The following is a 21,455-nucleotide window of genomic DNA, read 5'->3' as shown; positions in this document are numbered from 1 at the left end:
GGTCAGGGGAACTGTCTGTCTAGCACAGGAATGAGAAATGCCACGTTACCAGTTTCCTCAGAAAAACCCTGGAAAAAGAGTCCAACTCACATGGCTACAAGAAAGGAAGGACAAGAAGATGAGAAAATATCCAGGCTTTAAAATGCACAAGTCTTGACACGTCATCTCCATTCCAGTTTCTGTCTCTTGGCACATTCCGGGGCCTTCTGGCTCAGATGTTTTCTTTGGGCCACTCTGTTTAACAGCCATCAGTGAACCACAAGCTCCTCAAATGCTCGTTTGGATCATTTTATACATTTGCCTCCCGTGCCATCCCCTGGGTGATGTTTTCAGTGACTCAGCCCTGCAGAGACAACACATTCCAACCTGAGCAGAATTCCCAGCTTTCACCTTGTTGGGACACTGGTAAAGCTGAAGTTGTATTTGGACAGTTCTGCTGTACTAATGCTGTCATTTTGGAAAATGAGGATTCTCTCAGGGCTAAATGTCCTGCTGGTGAGACAGTGGACAGCTGGTCTCGAGTGAGTCAGTGAGTTACAGATAAGGAACAGAATAAAATATAAATTTTGGAACTGAAACATTAAAATGTTTCAAGGAAGTCTGGCAGCAGGAGCAAGAATTGCTCAGTGTTTCCATGGCATGTCACCTGGACCAGGCTGACTTATTTACAGAAACTCCAGTTTCTGCTGGGAACGTTCAGAACACACAAAATCCCCAGAGCCTGGAGGAACAGACAGCCAAAACACACCAATGTGGATAGAATTAAACATGGTGTTTATGTTTCCATTGATAAACACATTATACAGCAGTTCCAGTTCTCTCTTCATCTGGAATTTGTTTTCACATACAAAATGCAAGAAGAAAATCAAATCCCTCTGCCCTGTCCCAGCCTTTGTGAACTGCACAGGTCCCTCAGCTGCCTGATTGGTGTCTGATTGAAAATGAGGGACAGGATGTAAATTATTTTTGTCCAAATGCCCTACATTACACCAGTGCTGAATTGCAGACACTGAGGTCTCCTCAGACCTGGATCTGTGTTAATCAGTTCATGTTCACTTGCTCATACTTGTTCAAAGCTTTAGACAAACAAAGGCAAAAGCCTCTGCAACCTGAACTAAAGAGGTTATATTTAATATAATTTCTACCACTGGGAAAGACTTTTTTATATCCTTCTGATACTGAATTAAAAATAGAATAATGACACACTGCTTGGAACACAGATTCTATATTTGTCTTTGAAGCATTTCCCCAGCACACTAAAAAATAACATTTATTACCTACCAGAGCACAGTCACGTTCTCCCGAGATCCTGCTGCCCTGTCTTGGAGACCATCATTGGGGAAGTCAAAGCCACCATCAGTGGATTGTCCTGAAGAAATTACAGAGGATTCTACTCTCTAAAACAGGCAGAAAACATCAACAAATAGAAGTCAGGATCTCTTCCCTCTCCGAGGGAAAATACACTTCTTTTCCTGGGGCTGCCAAAGAGATGATTTTGTAACACCCCCAAGATGCAAAACACTCCCAGCATCCTGAAATGGAAAAGACTGTTCTGTAGCAGCACCTGAAGCTCCTTGGCCTCGGCAGGCAGGGGAATAATTCAGAGCTAAGGAGCAGCTCTGCTGCGGAAACCTGTGGAGCAGCACGAACCACCTGCACGTGTCTCACCCCAATGAAATGCGCAAGTTCCCTCCGACGCTCTCTACAAAAAGCAGCGGCTTTTCCCTCTCCAGGTGCCCTGCAGCCAATTCCCAACAACACACACCTGCTTGGGAAACAGAGCCCTTGGTCTTGTCCTAATCACCCGTAAAGGTGTGAAGTGCTGCCAAAAGAGGAATTGTTTGATCTTCCAGGTGGGCTCCAGCTCCAGCATCCTCATCTGTCCCCACTGCTGTTCCCAGTGCTGGCCAAGGAAGACCCAAACCTTGCCAAGGGACAGGGCAGCTGCACTTTTAAGTGACCTTTCAAGGTGAAAAAGTGAGTCTGAAAAACACTGAAGACAGAAATCCTTTTACAGCAAATGTAGCATCTCTCTTCCATTTAAAAAACATAAAATGCAAAATAAATATTACTGCATAGCCTTTTCTTAAATCAGCAGCAATTGAAGGGGATCCTCAGCCTGTTCCACAACAGAAGCCATCCCGTGTGCTCGCCCTGTGCCAGCAGTGAACCACGAGGGGGTGCACGATGTTTGAATGCTGAGATGCCCTGGCTGGGTTTGTGCCAGCCGTGCCCTGGGCAGCCCTGGCAGCGCAGCGGGGAGGGTTTGCTCCTGCTCTGCTGCTGAACTCCCTGCTCGTTCATGGGACACGCTTAACTTCTCTCCTGGGTATTGTGTAGCAAATCCTGCAGCCAGGGCACGAAATGTTTTCTGCGTTTCCCGGCAGGACAGTTCAGCAGCTCTCCCTGCCCAGAGTGATGCACAGAACACTTGGCAGGGCAGGGGGGCACCAAAACTCGGCAAAACCCGGGATATCACACTGGGGGAGGGCACACCTAAAGCACTGAATAGTTTTATTTCTCGTGCCGACTATTCTATTTCCTCATTTGCCTCGTGTTCCCGGTGCCCCAGCCCCGGCTGCGGCCGCTCTGCCCGACCATACAGGGCCAGCCCGGCTCAGGAGCACCGAGCAGGAATGTTCGCTCTGTCACTGCTTCGGCACGGCTGGAAAATCCCCAGCGCCGACTGGTTACGCTCCCAGTGTTTTCCCTCTGTCTCCAGGCGATGGACGAAACCCCTCCCTTCTTCCCCTGATCAAACGGAGCTCCAGCAAGGAGAGGCTCTGTCACCCCAGCGTGGGTCACACCAGATCCTAAACGAGATCCAACCTGTGCTCCAGAAAAAGGCAAGCAGCCCTTTCCCTGGAATTCTCTATATATAGCTTTGGAGAATTGGTGTCCTTTGCAGCAGTAGGGCAATTTTTAGAACAAAACATCACATATCTACTTATATGTGGATCGTTCCCTATTATTTATTTTATTACAGCCATCCTCAGGGACAGATCCTGCAACCAGTTTAGCAGCAACAAAATCATAATTCAGCAATTTGACAGCGGAAAAAGAGTAACAAAGTTGATGGCCTCGCTCCCTCTGACCCATGAGAACAGACCATAAACACAGTACACCCCAGTTAGAGAAATGTTTTCCCAGTCTGTTTCCAAGTGTCCTGGTGAAGTCTTTCATAGACTTGCTGCAGAGGGACCACGCTGCAGGCTGGGAGGGTCAGAGGGCAATGGCACAGGGCAGGTACCTGGCTCCAAACTGCTGAGCTCCTGCAGCCTCTCCCGGACTCTGGAGCACCTCCACCAGCTCCTGCAGGACCCTGAAGGCACACAAAGTGCCTGCCCAGCCCCAGAGCAGCAGCTGCAGCCCCAGCTCCCTGCAGGAGGCATTGGCAGAACTGGATCAGTGCTGTCCTTGCAGTCAAGGCTGCTCAATGGCCACCAGACCTCTCAGCAGCCACTGCTTCCCACTCCTGACAAGGACAGGACCAAGGTTTTGTGCCAGAGGACTCCAGCACAGAATTACTTTATTTGCAACATGATGAAGTCCCTGATTTGTGTGTTGGGGATGTGAACACCAGCAAAACCAAAGCTGTCAGCTGGAGACAGACCTTCCTCCCCATGGAGTACAGATGTGGTTCTCTTTACCCAGACAGCCTAAACTATCCAAGAATTCTCAGAAAAGAGTGCAACAAATACCATGGACACTTTTTAGCTATCTCCAACTCTCATCCTCTAAGGACTCCCTGTGTTACCATTGGACAACCATCCCTGCAGTCCAGGAATGCTGTAACACTCCACATCTCACGAATCTGAACTGAAAAAAGGATTCTGTTAAAAGGGGAAGCAAAACTCCCCTTTCTTTGCAGTCAGATTTAGTGACAGTTCCGTGCCAGCCACAAGGCAGCCACAGTCGCGTCTTTCTGAGCCTTTGTCTGCTCCTGTCTGGCCCCAATTTTTTTTGGGCTGCTGAAAAAGATGTGAGATTAGAAAGTGGAAGTTTTCTTTTAAAATGCCTTTTTTTACTTCCCCTCAATGTTATGTTTGTTTTAGTTGCAGAGCAACAAATGAAATTCCTTAAACACAGCAAAGACCCAAAGGGAGAGGCAGCCCCAGAACAGCCCAGTCCAGCCCAGCCCAGCTGCAGCTTCAGCCCAGCCTAGTCCAGTCCAGTCCAGCCCAGCCCAGCCCAGTCCAGCCCAGCCTAGCCCAGTCCAGCCCAGCTGCAGCTGCATCTTCAGCCCAGTCCAACTCAGACCAGCCCAGTCCAGCCCAGCCCAGCCCAGCCAAGCCCAGTCCAGCCCAGCTGCAGCTGCAGCTTCAGCCCAGTCCAGCCCAGCCCAGCCCAGTCCAGCCCAGCTGCAGCTTCAGCCCAGCCCAGCCCAGCCCAGCCCAGACACTCACAGGCAGCATCTGCTCTTTGTCGGGGCCTTGGGGCTGTCACATTTCAAAGGCTCCCTTTGCAGCTACAGAGGCAATGGAAAGTATGTTCAGTTGCCAGTGGGGTCACGAAGAGATGAAGAGAGAGGGAATCAACTGAGACACGGATCCACCTCCCCTTTCTGGCTCCAGCTTTAAAGCAGGCTTTGGAAAAACAGGGGCAAAACCCCAACAGCGAAATAAAATGTGCAGAACATCTGAGGAACAGGAAAGTCTTGATTCTACCTCTGCCCCTGAGGAAAATGGCCTTGTGGGGAATTGGGAAGATCTGATTTTGTATTTTCTTTGAGAATCTCCAAGTGTCCCTTTCACAGCAAAGCACCGAGCACAGCGATAGATTTATCATATGCCAGATGATCCTTTTGTGCAGTTTGAGCACCTTGCCAAATCTTGGGAACACTTAGGACGAAGCCATAGATGGGAAAAGCAGCTGAAGGCTTCCCAAAGCAAGAAAACAACAGAAGCTGGAGGGAGGAAGGTCAGTCACCACCCCGAGCCCCAGAGCAGTGAAGCTGCAGGGGAACTGCCCAGCACAGGGAACAGCCCATGGCAGTGCAGGAGGAAGGTCTGTGGCAAAGCCTTTGGTGGCAGCACGTGCTGCAGTGAGGATTAGGTGGTTGTCTGCAAAGACAAACCTCACTCAGAGCAGAGAGGAGACAGATCTCGAGTTGCATAGTTCATCTGACTGAAGGAAAGGTGCTGCCAGCACTGAGGGGCTGCAGCTTCCTGGGGCTGTCCCTGCCCACCCCCCCCTGGGGTGAAGGTGCACCCAGAGCTCAGATGGGGCTGCACAAACTGACCCCAGGTCCTGAAAAACAAGAGTTCCCTCTCACAGCAGTGAGGGCAGCACAGCCCTGGGGGAAATGGAACCAGGAATTTGGTAAGTTCACACTGATCACACCTTCTCTTGCTTTTTGAGAAAGACTGGGACACTAAAAATACATCCAAGGATGAATATTTTCAATTAGGCAAACTTGCTATATTGACAGTTTACAGAGATATTACATGTTATTTTTTTTAAATATAGTGAGAAGTGAGACAGCTCATTTTTATCTCTTTTCCACAGAGTTTAAGCTGCCCGTCCTGCCTGGGCCAGGGTGCTCATCACAAAAAGCAAGGAGGTCCTTGCAAACAGTTGCAGGCAGACAGGATGCCAAGACTGGCACCACTGCCAGGAAGTGCCAACCACAGGGTGAGTTTTGGCCCCCCAGTCTCTCAGAGCCACGAACAGGATTCTGCTGTTGTTTATTCCAGAGCAATCTGTGAGAGACAGATGTCTCAGAAGTCACTCAAGGTCCAGGAAATCCACTCCACTTTTTGTGCTTTTAAGCAAACGTGCACATTGTGCAAAGGATTTCATCCCAATCCTGTAAAACAGGAGCTCTGGTGCCCTGCAGGCGCTGACACAGCCCCAGGGCAGCTCCTGCTGGCTGCACACTCGGTGCTTGTCCCCTCCTGCCTCACACCAACAGTGCTCTGCACACAACCCAACTCCATCCTTAGCACCCTCTTATGAATCTATAACACGTTTATTCCAAAGCACTTCAGTGCAGTCTCTTGTGACAAAGTAATAAGTTGACCCATTCTCTTCTAGATGACTCCTCAGCATTGTTGCTGTCCAGCTCAGGGAGCTCTGCCTTCCCAGAGTCCACTCCCCACTGCCCCAGGAGCTCACTCTTGCATCTTTAGACATAGTAATAAGGAAGTGTCAGGCAGAGAAAGTTGAGTAAAAATAGTCTCTTCAGAGAAAATTAATGATTAAAGTGCATAGAAGTCTCTAAAGCCACAGGCTGAACCACAGTCCTTGGTGAAATGCACTTTAATACTGATAATGCCTTCAATTCTTCTGTAGGAAGAACGACTCCTTAGAAGATGGGAGCAAGGCTGCAACTGAGAAAAGCTGTTAAAGGCCTCTGGTTTGTCCCTGCAGAGGCATCATCTCCGTGCCTGGTGGCTGGGGCTGCAGCAGGGCCTGCTCCTCGGGGGCAGCTGAGCTGGCAGGGGGCTGGGGGGGCCGTTTCCACGATCTTGTCTCTGCAGCAGGAGACACAGAGCAGCCCCCCGTCAGCAGGAGGCTGCCAGAGGGACCAGCTTTAGAAGGGGGCAGGTTCAGGGAACACCCAACACACACCAGATAATGTTCTGAGCCCTGCAACCTCCCCAGTCCCAGAAAACTGCCACAGGAAGAACCTACACTGGAAGAGCAGCAGGTTGTGGTCAATTCACTGGAGCTTCTGCCCAAGCTCTGCCAGGCTGAACAAAACATTTCTAGAGAAATAACAGCTCTCTCTTTTCCACAGAGTTGCTTCCCAGGTGCACCAAGGGAAGCAAACAGAATGATCTCAGGCAGAATTTGGCCAAGTTGTCAGTGTTAATGCCCTGAGTTATGCTCTGAAACCCTGTGATTTAAACTTGTGCAGCAAGAATGGGCCTGGCTTTTACCACTGCTATAAAAAAGCAGCATTTCCTGCCCATTTCCACCAGAGGTAAGAATGGCATCTCCTTTAATCTCACTGTTTGTTCCCAAGCCCTGACCAGCTCCAAATTTACACTAAATTTTTATTTTCTCAGCTCACAAGTGACACTGTGGGAAGGCAATTTCATAAGTGAGTTGGCCAGTCTAAAATCTCTATTACTGAAGACACGGTAACATGCCAAGAGTAGTTGCTGAGCAGGAAGCTAAAAGGGTACTGAAGACCTTTCTTCATGATTTAATTTACCTTCTGGATTTACTTCTGAATCACTGGTGTTTCCAGGGTCTTCCTTCAGAACTCCCACATCCTTTGCCCAATCTGTCCATTTAATTTCCTCTACTCTGGAGAGACAAAAAGCAACAGCCACTGATGCTTGGAGCACAGAGCTCAGTGTGCTGCAGCACCCCACCCCAGCTCACCCTGCCAACACCATCCTAATGGCTTGGCTGTAGCACCAGCACCTTACAGAGCTTTTATTTGAGTAGAATTTCTGTACTCTAAGCTGCATGAAATAAAATATCTTCTCTCCCTGTGTATTGCCTGCTGGTCTGTGCTGTTTGTTTTAAAAAACTCCAGTTCCTCCAGTTCAGGGAATGCTCTTAATACAAAGGTGACAATGGTGGCAGCTCAATGAGCTTTCAGACCTCCAGCCTGGCAATCACCAAGCTGTTTGCATGTACCCAGGAATATGTGCTTGAGTCACCCTGCTGAGTCAGTGCTGAAATTCCCTGTGGCTGTTCAGGGTTACCAGATTGTGAATCATGGGAAGCCACTGGAATGGAAGGGGTATGTCTGTCTTACCTGAAACACCACCTCTCATCTTTCTTATTGAGCCCCACTGACATGAAGCAGCCAGATCTCCTCTTCCCACCCTGGCGCCACAGCCAGGCCTTCTCTATCTCTAGAATAGCAATAGCCCTCTGGAAGAAGAAATCCATGGCAGAGACAAGTTAGGGCATATTCAGAGCTCAGCACTTCCCTTCAGTTAAATCCTCCCCAATCAGCAACTAGTTTGACTTAGAGAATCACATTGGGATCAAATCCCCAGGTGCTCCTTCCCTTAATGGTGCCAGTCAGTCACTCACTCTCCCAGGTTACTTGTGCATGTGGATCATACAAAGAGCAAGAGTTGAAATACATGTAAAAATGATGTCAGGATGTACCCCCAGAGCCACAAATGTATGTGAAAGGCTTCTGTAAAGGCTTAGGACAAAGACAGGCACTGCCACCTCTGATTTTGTGAGACTCAGGCAGGACTTTGGGGCTCACCTGCAGCTTCCAGACACTCTTGCTGTAACCAGAGATGTCTGTGACAGTCTCGCTCATCAGGGCGATCAGCATGTTGAGCAGCAGGATGTAGGTGAGGATGACAAAGAGCAGCAGCAGGAGCAGCACAAAGTATCTGAAGCGGGTGTGCTCCTGGAAGTCCAGGTCACCCATGCCAATGGTGATCTTGAAGAGCTCCAGGCAGACGCTGAGCAGGCCCCCGTACATGGCGTGGCTGCCCGTGCCCTCCATGGTGCCCACCGACCTGTTCTGGGGCACTGAGGGGGCATCGCCCATCAGGGTCACCAGAGCTGTGGGACAAACAGGGTTTAGAGGCTCCTCAGGAGAATCAGACCCTGCAGCCCAGCCTACAACACAACCCTGGATGAGTGAGGGCTCACCTGCAGCAAAGCCAAAGAGGAAGATCATGTAAACCAAGAGGAAACGCAGCAGGTCCCTCATGATGGTCTGAAACACAAGGCAGGAGGAAGAGCAGTTCTTTATCTTGCATGAAATCAAAAGGATGAACCCCTGTTGTCACACAGCATAACCAACCCCCAGGAACACCACTGAAAGCACAGTGGAAAATGCTTTTGTGCAGCCCAAGAAACTACTGATACATGTTAAATGAATTCCTCAGTTAAGTAACAACACTGGTAGCTTAATCTGACAGCACTACGTGAACTTATTTGTCACTATGTTTGTACAAATAGGCTCTTTGAAGCAAATAAATGTCTTGTCACTTCCCCAGGATGGCTGTTTCCAATTGTTTCAACATACACATCCCTCTCTTTTCCATCTCCATTGTGTTTGCACAAGCAGTGATCAGAATCCTTGCCTGGCACCTCATTCCACCTCTGCTTTGTCTTTCCAGTCCTCCACTCCTTTATAGACCTGGAAACACTTCCCAGGCTGAGCCAAACAGTTCCAGGGAACTCACACTGGTTTTTACTGCTAGTTTGGAGCTGGTTTGTGACAAACAGGGGCCAGCTGCTGTCACCTGCTCTGTTCAATGAGGACACACCAGTGGTTTGCTGCAACTGCACTTGAAAACACTGATCTAACCTCCTGCAGTGTCTGTACTTCCATAGGCAGGACTTCAATTCCATTTATGGTTCTCGTGGTGCTGAGGGAAGGAAAGCAAGCCCAGGACTTCTGTTGGTTCCTCCCACCCACAAGATTTCCATGCATTGGTTCCCCCCAGGTGCTGACCTTCTGTATCATGACACTGTAGATCCCCGTGCGCTGGAAGCCCCGGGTGTAGTAGAGGGTGTTGACCCAGCCCAGGAGCAGCGAGAACACCATCACTGCCACGTAGTTCTCGGAGCTGGCACCGTACAGGACTGCTGAGAGCAGCAGGGAGAACGCCTGGATGAAGCTGGGGAGGACCAGAAGGACACAGTGACTCACCTCAGCAAAGAGGCCCATTGCAGGTCTGCTCTGTTTTTCAATGAAAAGCAAATTTACGAGGCTACAAGGAGCAGACAAATGGCAGAGAATCAGAGTTTATCCAGAAGCATAGAATGGTTTGGGTTGGAAGGGACTGTAGGGATCATCTAGTTCCAGACCTTACAAGTTGTTGCAGTTTTGTTACGAACTGGTTAATCTCACAGTGTGCAAACTCTGAACTGCTTAATGCAACTCACATAACTGATATTTAATGGGAAAAAAGGTCACACTTAGAGCACATGCCCACATCCAGCACACACCTGCATCATGCACATTCCTCCTCAGCAAACTTGGAAGTGCTTTTCTTTTGAACCAATTCAGAGCCACACTGACTGTGATTGAGAACTTGAGCTCTATTTCTAATACATTTATTTTCTTACTGGGGAATAATTGAGGGACTGACCTTCACAGGCAGACCCTACCCAGGAAAGTCCATCACAATGAAGGGTTAGGACAAGAGGCAGGAGGTAGAAGTGAGCAGGGATGGGAAGAGACAGTGGCAGAGGATCAATCTCTAGGAGTGTTAGGGCAAGTCAGACACAGAGCAGGGAACTGATTTCTCCCCAGCTGTGCCTGTGCCAACTCCCTCCCAGGACATACATCAGGATCTCGATGCAGCTGTCAGAGCACATGGTCTTCAGGGACTGGCGCCTCCTCCTCAGGTACAGACTCTGGGGGAGAGAAAGCCACGGCAGCCATTGAGACCAGGGCATGCTGGAGAGGGAGCCCTGCCCAGCACAGCCTATTGCTCAGGGAAAGCTTTGCTCCATAAGCTCCTCTTCACACTTTCATCTTCAAGATCCCAATTTGCAGTTAGTCATCCTTCCAAGATGAAAAGAGACCTTATTTATAAAGGGCAAGGATAAACAAGGGTTGAATCATGGCTCAGCCCAATGTCTTTATTAATAGACTGCATTAAATGCCAGGGATGCATTTTAATACCATAAATCGTAGAAGTCTTCCAGAATTATTTGCTGTTGTGAAACTCTGATTCCTCTTGCCCAGCAACCTGGTCTGTGCCACCCTATCACTGCTAGTTCACACTGACACTGTGTCCCAGAGCAGGATTCCCTCCTGCACATCCTGATGTCAGAAGAACTGAATCTGCTGTCTCCAGGTCAGTGAGAGTTTCCTTTGTATCCTCACCTGGGCAAAGATCAGGTAAATGCCTCCTAACAAGATAATGATCAGTCCAGACACCCACAGGAAGCCTCCAGCTGTGAACTCCACTGGAAATGAAGGCTGCAAGATAAAAACAAAGCCACCCAAACCAGTGAAGGCAGGTAGGGGCAGTGATGGTGACCACCCACAGCCTTTTGGACTCTGCCCCATCCATTCAGGCCTTTGCAGATAAAAAGGACCTACCTTTACCCGTAAGGGCTGGTAATATGCAATGGCTGTAAAGATGATCATGAATGACAAGTATGAGGCAAAACTGAAGTAGAATCTCTTGGATGCAAATGTTTCCCATTTTTGCTGGAGCAGTTTGTTCAGTGGCTCCAAAACCACCATCTTGTACCGATTCTACAGAAAAACAACAAAAATGTACCTGTGTGTCAATAGGAGTGAAGACTCAGCAGAGGATTGTCCTTTTCAGTGCTGGAGCTCAGTGGCTCCAGCTGGGGAATAACTAAGGGTTTATTCAGTCAGGCCTTTCAGTAGGAAAGAAATCAACCATCCCATAAGAAGTTCCTTCTGCTTGGCTTCATCAGAGTATTTGGACACAGCAGGATTAGGACAACCAAAGAATCAAAAATTTCTCCTGAATGAACAGGAGGATGCCCAACAGGCCTAAAATAACAAAATCTGCAAACATTCCCATTATGCATTTCTGTTTCAGGAAAGTTCTCAGCTGAGCCACCCCATTGACATCAGTGCAGATTCACACCCTGTTGAGGTGCAGCAGAAGGTGCTGCTGCCTGGCCCCCAGGGAGCCCTCACCGGGGTGTCACTGCTGTAGGCCAGGATCTCCAGCACAGAGTTCTCCTCGAAGCTGTCCAGGGAGGACAGGTCGTAGAGGGACACGTGGATGGGGCCGTAGGTCCACTCGGTGAACTTGCGCGACAGGTGCCGGTACACGGGGTCCTTGATCTCCCTCTGGATGATGTGCCTGAAGATCTGAGGAGAAACCAGGGCACTGAGGAACGTGCATGTGATGAAGGGCAGAAGGACAGAACTGCACCCAAACCACCTTCCCCTGCAGCACACCTGGATTTGTGCCCAACACACCTGGAGGTGTCGAACATCAGCATCTGGTTAAAAGCAGGCAATGAACCACACCTTGTGTGGGCTCTTCCAGGAGTTCAGCCCAGTCCAGCTGTCCTGGCTGGCACAGAGAGCAGCAGCAGCCAGCTGAGGCTCTGCAGGACATTTGACTGAGTGGCTTGGAGGTGACCTGCTTGGCCCCTGCCAGCAGCACTGCCACGGGCTGGGTGCCAGATGCTGCTGCCTCCAACCCCACTGCTGCCCTCAGGGTGCACGTTACACTCCCTGCTCCCTCACCAACCCCAAGGATTCCCCTGGTTGCCTTTACCTCCACTTTGCCTGTCTTGGCAGCGAGCTGCAGAGGATTTAATCCATCATAGTTCACTATCTCCTCCAGCTTACACGTTGGGTCGAGCTTCACACCTGCCTTCAGGATCTCAACGTACGTCGTGCTCACAAACTTGGTGTTCTCCTCGGTGTCGTCTGCAATCATCACCAGGGCGTGGAGGACCGTGTTGCCCTGGGTGTCCTGCTCCTGCAGCCTGGCTTTCTGGTGGGGATTGTTTAGGAGATAGTCCACCACATCCAGCTGGTTGGTACAAGCAGCCAAGGAGAGGGGAAGTTCACCTGAAGAGATCAGGACACAGTACATGGAGGGGAAGCAGAAAGGGGTGAAAAAGAATTAAAGAGGGGGGGAGGAAGCAATTCTATTACACAAAACAAGCTCTTTCTCTGTGTCTCTAGATTCAGAAAGAGGTTTGCAGAAAGCAATTACTCTTTTTTTCTGGAGGCAGCTGAAACACTTTCCCAGACCTCTAATCTGGCTAAACAAACCAAGTATTTGCCTCTGTCTGCAGCCCCTCAGATGGAATTAGATAAATAAAAGCAAAGATGATGGCAAATGCTCACTGAATGTGATGTGAAAGGGTTCTGGCATCCAAAACAGCCAAGAGCTTGTTACAGGACAGGGGGCAAACCCAACCAGAATTCATGGCAATGCACACAGTGTGGCAATTGGAAAAGGGAAGGAACATGTTCCACATTGACTCACCAAAATAAAAGTAAACTCCTTCTTTCTTCTTCCTGAAGAATTCCCCGTGGGCTCTGGCATGGACATCAGCTCCATTCTCCACCAGCAGCCTCACCAAGGGGAGGCTCCTTTTCTCTATGGCAATGTGCAGAGCTGTCTGCCCTGAGGAAACAGCAAACCTGGCACTCAGTGCCCCTCTCAGGGGGTTCAGGCCAGGCCTTGAGCAAAGGCTGCATGTCCTGCAACTGCAGCCCCAGTGCTGGGCAGGGCTGGGGGCAGCTCTGGACTTTCAACAGCATTCCTTGGACACTGAAGCAGAAGACAAGCCTCAAAACCACCTGAAATTCAACACAAGACCAGGCATTTTCCCTGGCATTGAGATCCCAATCAGCCCTGAGAGGATTAAGACAACCATACACGTATTTGACATCTGCTATTGAGAGCACAACCCAAACAGCAGAACTCATTTAATAATATATACCATTTCTTTCTCATTTTTAGAAGTGCTTTTTGTGCTTTCCCAAGCAAACCCTCTCATTTCTTGGGTTATTAAAGAGGTACCATTTCTGTTTTACAGACCAAGAACAGAGTTGGCAGCAGGATAAAATTCAAGGCTGAAGTAGATGCAGCACCAGCAGCAGAAATAAAAGGTGAGGAGCTGTCACTGTGCCATAACTCGGGGTCTGCAGTGCTGAATAAGGTCCAGTGTCCCTCCTTTCCCCTGTCCCTGCACATCCCACCTGTCCAAGGGGAAGCTGCTCTGCCACAGCAGCAGAACAGAAACCTCACCTCTGTAGTAGCAGTCAGAGCAGGACACGTTGACCAGAGGCCTGGGATTCTGTGTCTTTTGGTCGATTTCTAGCAAAAGTGGGATTGTGTCATTCCTTCCATTCTTTAAGTTCAACAGGGCTTTCATTAGGCAGGTCTTCCCAGTCTTTGCATCTGGTGGAAAGAGAGTATTGAATGGGTTGTGTGTACTTTGCATACAGCTTTACTACTGGATTCAGAAATTCTCTCTCTCTGTAGGACCAAATACAATCATTATTTTAAAGGCTTTTATCAGTATTTTTAGTCTGCAGGACAGGAAAAACTCTTAGGATATATTTAACTAATGGAACTCTCCATCCTCGGGTGGATATTAAGAAAATAAAACAATGGACAGAGGGCTGGAGAAAGCCAATAACCAGATTCCCCTGCTTTCTGCCTCTGCCAACCCTGTTCGTGGAACACTGAGCAGGAATCTACCTGTGTATTCAGAATTGGTGAGAAATTTGGAGTTCCTCCTTAAGTACTCCAGTAAACCATCCAGTGCCTCGGGGGCGCCCCTTGTGACTGCGCTGAAGAGCCGGTCCCTGTCAAAGCGATTGGGGTCCTTTTGGCTGCAGGAGAAGAGCAAAGGGTTAGGGAGCTCTGCAGAGCAGAGACAAGAGTGTGCCATGAGCCCCTGTGGGACAGTGTAGGAAAGGAGGGAGGGAGGAAAGTTTGTCAGGAAAAAACCCCAAGTATTTTATTTTTGAGTCAAGGGAAAAATAGAGACAGTTATTTCCCAGAATTCTCTTAAGTGGCTGCTCTTTCCATCAGTTGGAGCTCTTCCCAGATCCAGTCTGATGTGCAACCCTGGAACACATCCAGAGCACAAAGAGAAGCCCAAGATAGCTGCAGGACCAGAGGCAGGCCCATCACATGGTGGGAGCACTCTGTGAGCTGGTTTACATCCCTCCCTGGCAAGAGCAGCTCAGCTGGACAGAGCTCCATGCAAAGCTGCTCTGACAGCCAACGTGGCTTGTTAGCTCAGATCTACCCACAACACACCCCAAACATGTGTGCACCTTCCAGCTGCAGAAGGAGCAGCCTAATCCATTCCCTTCCTGCTTGTCATTACCTCCCCCAGGTGCCTGTAACACTCCCACATCACCCCTTTTGGTTTAGAGCTGCTCAGGTCCCTGGGCCCCCTGAGCAGGGCTCAGTGTGGATCATCTGATCACCCCCTGGACACCCAACAGTCACTCACTTGCTGACAAGTCCTGGCCGATAGTTCAGATTAATCTTGACTTTGGGAGAGAAGTCACTGCTCTCCTTCTGATAAGGTGTCTCCAAGGGTCGTGGCTCTCCTTTCTTTCCAGGTCCTGACCTCTCCTCCTTTTTCCGAGGCGCGGGTTTGTCTTCCTGGACACTGTCATCGGTTTCCAGCAGCCCCATCAGCCTGTTCCTCTGCCCTGGGCCCGGCTGCCCGTTGGTGAAGTTGTCCATTTTGAGGAGAGATGGTCTCGCAGGTCACCAAATCCGTTCCCTGCTGGGGGACTGAACCTGAGAGGGGTGGGGAGGGTGGACACGGTTTGATCACAAGCCCAGAAGGCATTTGGTGGGACACAGAGGGAAACCTGTTCCCAGGTCCAGAGTTCTGCAGTGGACTACAGTTCCCTTGAGAGGGAGATTCCATAAAACTCTGCACAGTAGGAGTATTTGAATAAAGGATCAGGGTCTTAAACAGGGAGGAAAAGTCCATGGAACACACCAGCTTGTCTGCAGCACATCTGAACCCCCTTTGTGAGATGACCTCACCTGCTGGCAGCAGCACAGGCTCCTTACATAAAAGGCAAGGAAAGTGGCCCTTTAGGAGACTACAATCATTGCTCTTGTCTCAGTGCAACCAACACAGGCTGGTCACCAAGTGGCCAAACAGACAAGATTCACTGTAGGCCTTCTTTAGAACAGTGGTAAGTTTGTTCACATGCCCTGTTGGGAAATATTACCCTATTTATACAAGGGGAACACGTGCACAAATTGTGTTCCCCTCACACGTTCTGACATTTCATCCTGGGGCAAAACGAGTGGGATCTCCCCAGTATTTGGAGTATTTGGAGGCGCTGAACTGGCAGCTCCATGGCACAGGCAGACCCTGCCCTGGGGACACCCCCAGCCCTGGCAGCCTGCACAGAGCCCAGCTGGCCCCAAACCTGCTGCACAGAGAGCATCAGTCCTGGCAGAGCACCCAGCCAGCCCCCCTCTCTCATCTAATACACCCTGAGCTCCTTTGTGGCTCTTCTCAAACATCTCCTCACACATCTGGATACCTCTCAGACCACACCCAGCATGCACCCTCTGAAACCCCCGTGACTCAGGTTGGGACAGTGACAGTTTGGGAGGCAGCAATTGAACACCCACAGCCACCCACCTGCAGCAGAGCCTTTGTTAATAACTCTGTCTCATTCCTGTGCACTCCCTCCAAATGGTTAACAGGTTTGCTCTGAGGAGAAATCTCCCTTGCTGGGACTACAGCCAGACTCCATCGCCTGTACCAGCAAAGAGGTAAATGGACACAGCATAAGCAATTTGCCTTAGATTAGGGGGTGAAAAAAACCAGGTTTTAGGCAGAAAACAGCCTCAGCCTCAAAGCATCTTTATGCAGCTCACAGCAAGAAATCCAAGGGCTGATTTCAAGACAAACCGTTATGATAATCCAGACACTCAGTTTAGTCTGTGCTCTGATGACACACATTCCTCTGCACACACAGACAAACACCCCAGAATGCAGTTTCAGACTTCCTTCCTCCCCCAAAACACTTACTGGTACATTTGCTGATCCTTTAGAGGGCTATTGGTACTTCCATAATAGTTTGCTTTTGCTTTTCTGTCTTCCCCCAAATCATTTCTCAGCTGCAGTTTCCATCTCTCCACAGCACTCGAGAGAGTTATTTATTGTGAGTCTTGTACAGACAGACTGTCTGGTTTAAAAGCAAGAGCAAAACGGTCCCAGAGAAAGGACCCTCTGATAAATCCACCCTCTCTGTGCATCCCTGGGAAACACAGGGAGCACTCTCTGCCTGCCAGCTCAACTTCCACTTCTTCACTCCCCAAGGGAGTTATTTCTTTCTGAGCCCTTACCAAGCTGTTTGGAGGTGCAGCCCCAAGCCTTGTGCCAGAGCAGGGAGAGCTCAGCACTTACCCCAAGCTGCTGGGAGCTCCACCCAAGAGCAGATCTGACAAGGAGTCCCAACAGAGCCTTCAGAGGGTAAATAATCTCTCAGTAGAAGCCAAGTCCAATAACAACAAGTGTTAATAAGCATGAAAGCAGATCAAAAATCATTTACATCCATGTGTGAGGATCCTCTTCTGCAGAGAAGACCATGCTCATATTAGCAGGCTGGTAAAGGCACAAGGTTGAACTCCTGGTTGGTGAAGGTCCATGAGAGAATCCAAGGAGCAACCACAGATTCCTGTTATTTACTCAACTGTATGGCTTTTTGCAAAGTGAAGGAGGGTTTGCACAGGAAATGACTAGATAGATTTCTCAGTAAAAGAGAGAGCCAATGAGAGCAGTGCTCTTATATGGGAAAGCTGGCTGGCTATTGCAAATTCAGAATGCTTAACCCCTCCCTGCACACACAGAGCCAACGCCTCGTGGCTTCCAACAACAGCCCCCTCCCAGCTCAGGGGGTTTGCCCCTGGCAGTGCCAGAGCCCGTGGTTCACTGGTGAGGGTGGTCACAGCCTGTCTCAGTCAGCCCCAGGACAAGCAAAAGTGCTTGGAAACAGCTGAGCCCAACTGTTCCTGTGGGCAGCCAGGTCTCCTCACACAACCTCACACAGCCCAGTGAGGAAATGAAGTGACCCTACAGAGTCAGCAGCTCATCACGAGCACGGGGAGCTGCACAAAGCAGCCCCAGTGCAGAAACACTTCAGGCCACTGGTTACTTCCATGGCCTCCAGTGCCCGTTTCTTAAAGGGCTGGATCTCCAAAAGGAGTGCCAAACCTTGGAGATGCTTCTCCTGGGAGCACAGAGTGGCCAGTCCTTCAGCTGACTGTTCTTGGGACCACACACACCCCCCAAAACTGCCCCACTTCCCACCCACCAAACAGGACCCCGGGCAGACAGAGGACATCAACCCACACCACTGTTTTAGTCCTTTCTGTCCCTCTCCAAATAGCCCTGAGGAGGCAGCAGGATCATTTCCCAGAGCAGCAGCACGGGGTGACACCCAGCCCCCAGTGCCTCCACAGCCTCCCAGAGGGTGCTGCTCCAAGGGCTCTCTCCTGTACTCCTGGTGCTTTACAAAGTCACTCATGTGGTCTAGAGATCAACTAGAGAATCTCAGGGGTTTTAACTAACAAAATAGAGAAGAGCTCTTCTAATCCACGCCTTGACAGCAGGGACATGTTCCAGGGGAATCCCCAAATTTTAAGTTAACCATTGGTCCTAAAGCCCTGAGAAGAGGTGTCCCATCATGAGACACCAAACTCTGGCTGTGGCTTTCTGCTTCCAAACCTGCCGTGAGCCAAATGAGAGCCTAAAGCAATCCCCACCCCACAGGGCTGCAGGATGCTGTGGCGCTTCCTGGAATGTGGTTGTCACCCACAGAAACATTCCCAGATGGCTCTGACTTTGATTCAGATGCAGGCTGAGAGACCTTCCCATAAATACACCCATTAAATGGCAGGGTGCCTTTTCCTCCTCACGCTTTTGCAGGAGATTACCAGCTTAATTCTCAGATCCCTGTGTTTCAAAATGAAGCTTGTCCAGGAACAACTCAAAGCTGCTTTTTCTTTCCATGATGCTTTCTTAATGACTCATTAAGACCCACAGAGTAGCCCATAAAGAACAAACAGATAAATGCAAGACTAGATTTCATCTCTCTTATCCCTTTCTCATTCCAGCCTTGCGCTGATTTAGCTCAGTTTGTTTTAGTTGTGTTACATCTAATTTACTGTGATATCAACAGAGATTCAGGCCCAGGAGTTTAGCTCAGACTAATGGATTTAAATCCTCCTGGGCTTCTCCCTCAGCTTTCATTGGAGGCATCCACCATTCCGGCCAAGGAATGAAATCAGCCCACAAAAGTGCATCATAGCAGAGTTCTCTCTGCACATCTGGTTTTAATAGTTTACACGGAGCAAGGAGAATGTGCAGCTTTCTGGGAAAGGACTCACTGCCAGCTGAGAGGTCACCACAGCCAGGCAGAGCCTCGGAGCTGCTGGGGAGCTCAGGAACACTGGCATGGGCACACACACTGGTATGGACACACACACTGGTGTGTGCACACAGACACAAACACTGGCATGGGCACACACACTGGTATGGGCACACACACTGGTGTGTGCACACAGACACAAACACTGGCATGGACACACACACTGGTATGGACACACACACTGGTGTGTGCACACAGACACAAACACTGGCATGGACACACACACTGGTATGGACACACACACTGGTGTGTGCACAGACACAAACACTGGCATGGGCACACACACTGGTATGGACACACACACTGGTGTGTGCACAGACACAAACACTGGCATGGACACACACACTGGTATGGACACACACACTGGTGTGCACACAGACACAAACACTGGCATGGACACACACACTGGTGTGTGCACAGACACAAACACTGGCATGGGCACACACACTGGTGTGTGCACACAGACACAAACACTGGCATGGGCACACACACTGGTGTGTGCACACAGACACAAACACTGGCATGGACACACACACTGGTGTGTGCACACAGACACAAACACTGGCATGGACACACACACACTGGTGTGTGCACACAGACACAAACACTGGCATGGGCACACACACTGGTATGGACACACACACTGGTGTGTGCACACAGACACAAACACTGGTATGGACACACACACTGGTGTGTGCACACAGACACAAACACTGGCATGGGCACACACACTGGTGTGTGCACACAGACACAAACACTGGTATGGACACACACACTGGTGTGTGCACACAGACACAAACACTGGTATGGACACACACACTGGTATGGGCACACACACTGGTGTGTGCACACAGGCACAAACACTGGCATGGACACACAGGAAGCACAATAATTCATGGCAGGAAAAGCAATGACTGGAACCTGCTTAAACAGAAAGGAAAAGGAAGCAAGAGGAAGATGGTGTTCCATGGAAACAAGCACCTTTCCTAAAATACGTATCCTCTCTTCACCTGAGTTGTCAATTTGTCCAAATACTGAAAAGCACAATAGTCTAATGATTAATATTGTATTTTCTGTATGCTGTAAATAGAAGCTCAGAGTCACTCACGTGTGTCTGTAAGTTGTTCCAGGAACCATCTGGGACCACTTGCAGGTGTAGCAGCTCCAAACCCCCTTCTGGAGAGGGTTCTCTGTAACAGCAACGTGCAAGGGTGGAGCATTAAAATTCCCTTATGTACAACAGGCAAAAGACACATGGTTAAGAAATAATTGTTTCTTTCCAACATGGGAAAATATCAACTGTTTTTGCAAGGCCTGGCTGTTTTTTCCATGCAACTATTACATAAAACCCACACTGAAGAGATGAATTTCAGCAACTTCGTTTGTTAGTTACCCAGATGGAATCCTGTACCTCTAGAGACATCAGCAGTGATCAATCTAAAATATAAATATTCTTCAACATAATCCCTTGTCAGAACTTGTCTGATATCCCAGGGAATCAATTCATCTCCATGACAGTTATTTCTGTAACTGCCAGTCCCATTTCATAACTTCTAAAGGCTCCAACCTATATACACTTCTCAGGCCTTTCAAGGAACATTCCAGCTCTCTTATTCCTAAAATGGAAGTTTCCTTCTACTTGATGTATCCCTTTCTGTAGGATCACAGCCTGGAGGAATGCTCTGCTGACAATCAAACAGCAGCGACAGAGGAACGGCAGCGGTGGGCAGAGAAGAGCCCGTGTGTGGAGGAGCAGAGACACCCGGTGGCCACCGAGGAAACCCGAGCTCTGCTGCTGTGGGAACACCTCCATGGAAAATGGCCAAATAAGAGAGAAAAGGTGTAGACAGTGCACGTTTTGCAAATTCATAACCACATTTCCTTCTAACTTCTACAAAATTCCCTAATTCACATAATGTAAGATGAATTTTTAAGGATTTTTCCTTATTAACGAAGAAAACCCTGGAGTCATCTCTTCCCACCCACGACTGTTATCCCTCCCTCAGCTGGGGCTCAGCAGCCTCGGTGACACAGATCCTGAAGGACACAGAATTCCACGCTGGTGTCTCTGTGTCCTCCTGGGATCCACCCCGAGCCCAGCTCCACACCTCATCAGGGCACCACAGCCCCTGGGCACTGCCCTGCTTGCCCTCTGGCACTCAGGGGTGCTGTGCTGTGCTGTGCCCTTCCTGGGGAGCCCAGGGTTGCTGTGCCCTTCCTGGGGAGCCCGGGGGTGCTGTGCCTTTCCTGGGGAGCCCGGGGGTGCTGTGCCCCTTCCTGGGGAGCCCGGGGGTGCCGTGCCCTTCCTGGGGAGCCCGGGGGTGCCGTGCCCCTTCCTGGGGAGCCCGGGGGTGCCGTGCCCCTTCCTGGGGAGCCCGGGGGTGCTGTGCCCCTTCCTGGGGAGCCCGGGGGTGCTGTGCCCCTTCCTGGGGAGCCCGGGGGTGCTCTGCCCTTTCCAGGGAGCCCGGGGGCGCTGTGTCCCTTCCTGGGGAGCCCGGGGGCGCTGTGCCCTTTTCCAGGGAGCCAAATGCAGAGTTCAGCGACTCCCAGCACGAGCCTCACCCCAGATCTTCCCCCAGGGCTGGGGAAAGCTGGGCAGTGTCTGCAGCTGTTACAGACA

General features: G+C 49.9%; 1 protein-coding gene across 9 annotated transcripts; it reads right to left on the bottom strand.

Annotated features, from left to right (window-relative positions):
- Window positions 1–4,375: 4,375 nt before the first annotated feature.
- Window positions 4,376–17,141, bottom strand: TRPV2 (transient receptor potential cation channel subfamily V member 2). 9 transcript variants are annotated; one of them, XM_071575200.1, is made up of 17 exons: window positions 16,813–17,141; window positions 16,042–16,159; window positions 14,878–15,173; window positions 14,112–14,245; window positions 13,656–13,808; window positions 12,888–13,028; window positions 12,165–12,463; window positions 11,573–11,749; window positions 10,997–11,155; window positions 10,778–10,873; window positions 10,232–10,302; window positions 9,395–9,560; window positions 8,584–8,650; window positions 8,186–8,493; window positions 7,718–7,836; window positions 7,163–7,257; window positions 5,289–6,476 (listed from the first exon to the last, which is right to left on the bottom strand). In XM_071575200.1, exons 3-17 carry the CDS (start codon window positions 15,114–15,116, stop codon window positions 6,346–6,348), a joined length of 2,355 nt encoding a protein of 784 aa, XP_071431301.1. In that variant the 5' UTR covers window positions 15,117–15,173; window positions 16,042–16,159; window positions 16,813–17,141; the 3' UTR covers window positions 5,289–6,345. The 9 variants fall into 9 exon arrangements, with proteins under 9 accessions (XP_071431302.1, XP_071431298.1, XP_071431299.1 ...); XM_071575201.1 differs by lacking the exon at window positions 5,289–6,476 and adding an exon at window positions 4,376–4,468 and having other exon boundaries at window positions 8,186–8,650; XM_071575192.1 differs by having other exon boundaries at window positions 5,288–6,476; window positions 8,186–8,650.
- Window positions 17,142–21,455: the final 4,314 nt, after the last annotated feature.

This window comes from Pithys albifrons, chromosome 21 (assembly GCF_047495875.1).
Source record: "Pithys albifrons albifrons isolate INPA30051 chromosome 21, PitAlb_v1, whole genome shotgun sequence".
In the NCBI taxonomy this organism is placed as follows: domain Eukaryota; kingdom Metazoa; phylum Chordata; class Aves; order Passeriformes; family Thamnophilidae; genus Pithys; species Pithys albifrons.
The sequence above is the reverse complement of the archived record's forward strand: the minus strand, read 5'-3'. Positions and strand labels throughout refer to the sequence as shown.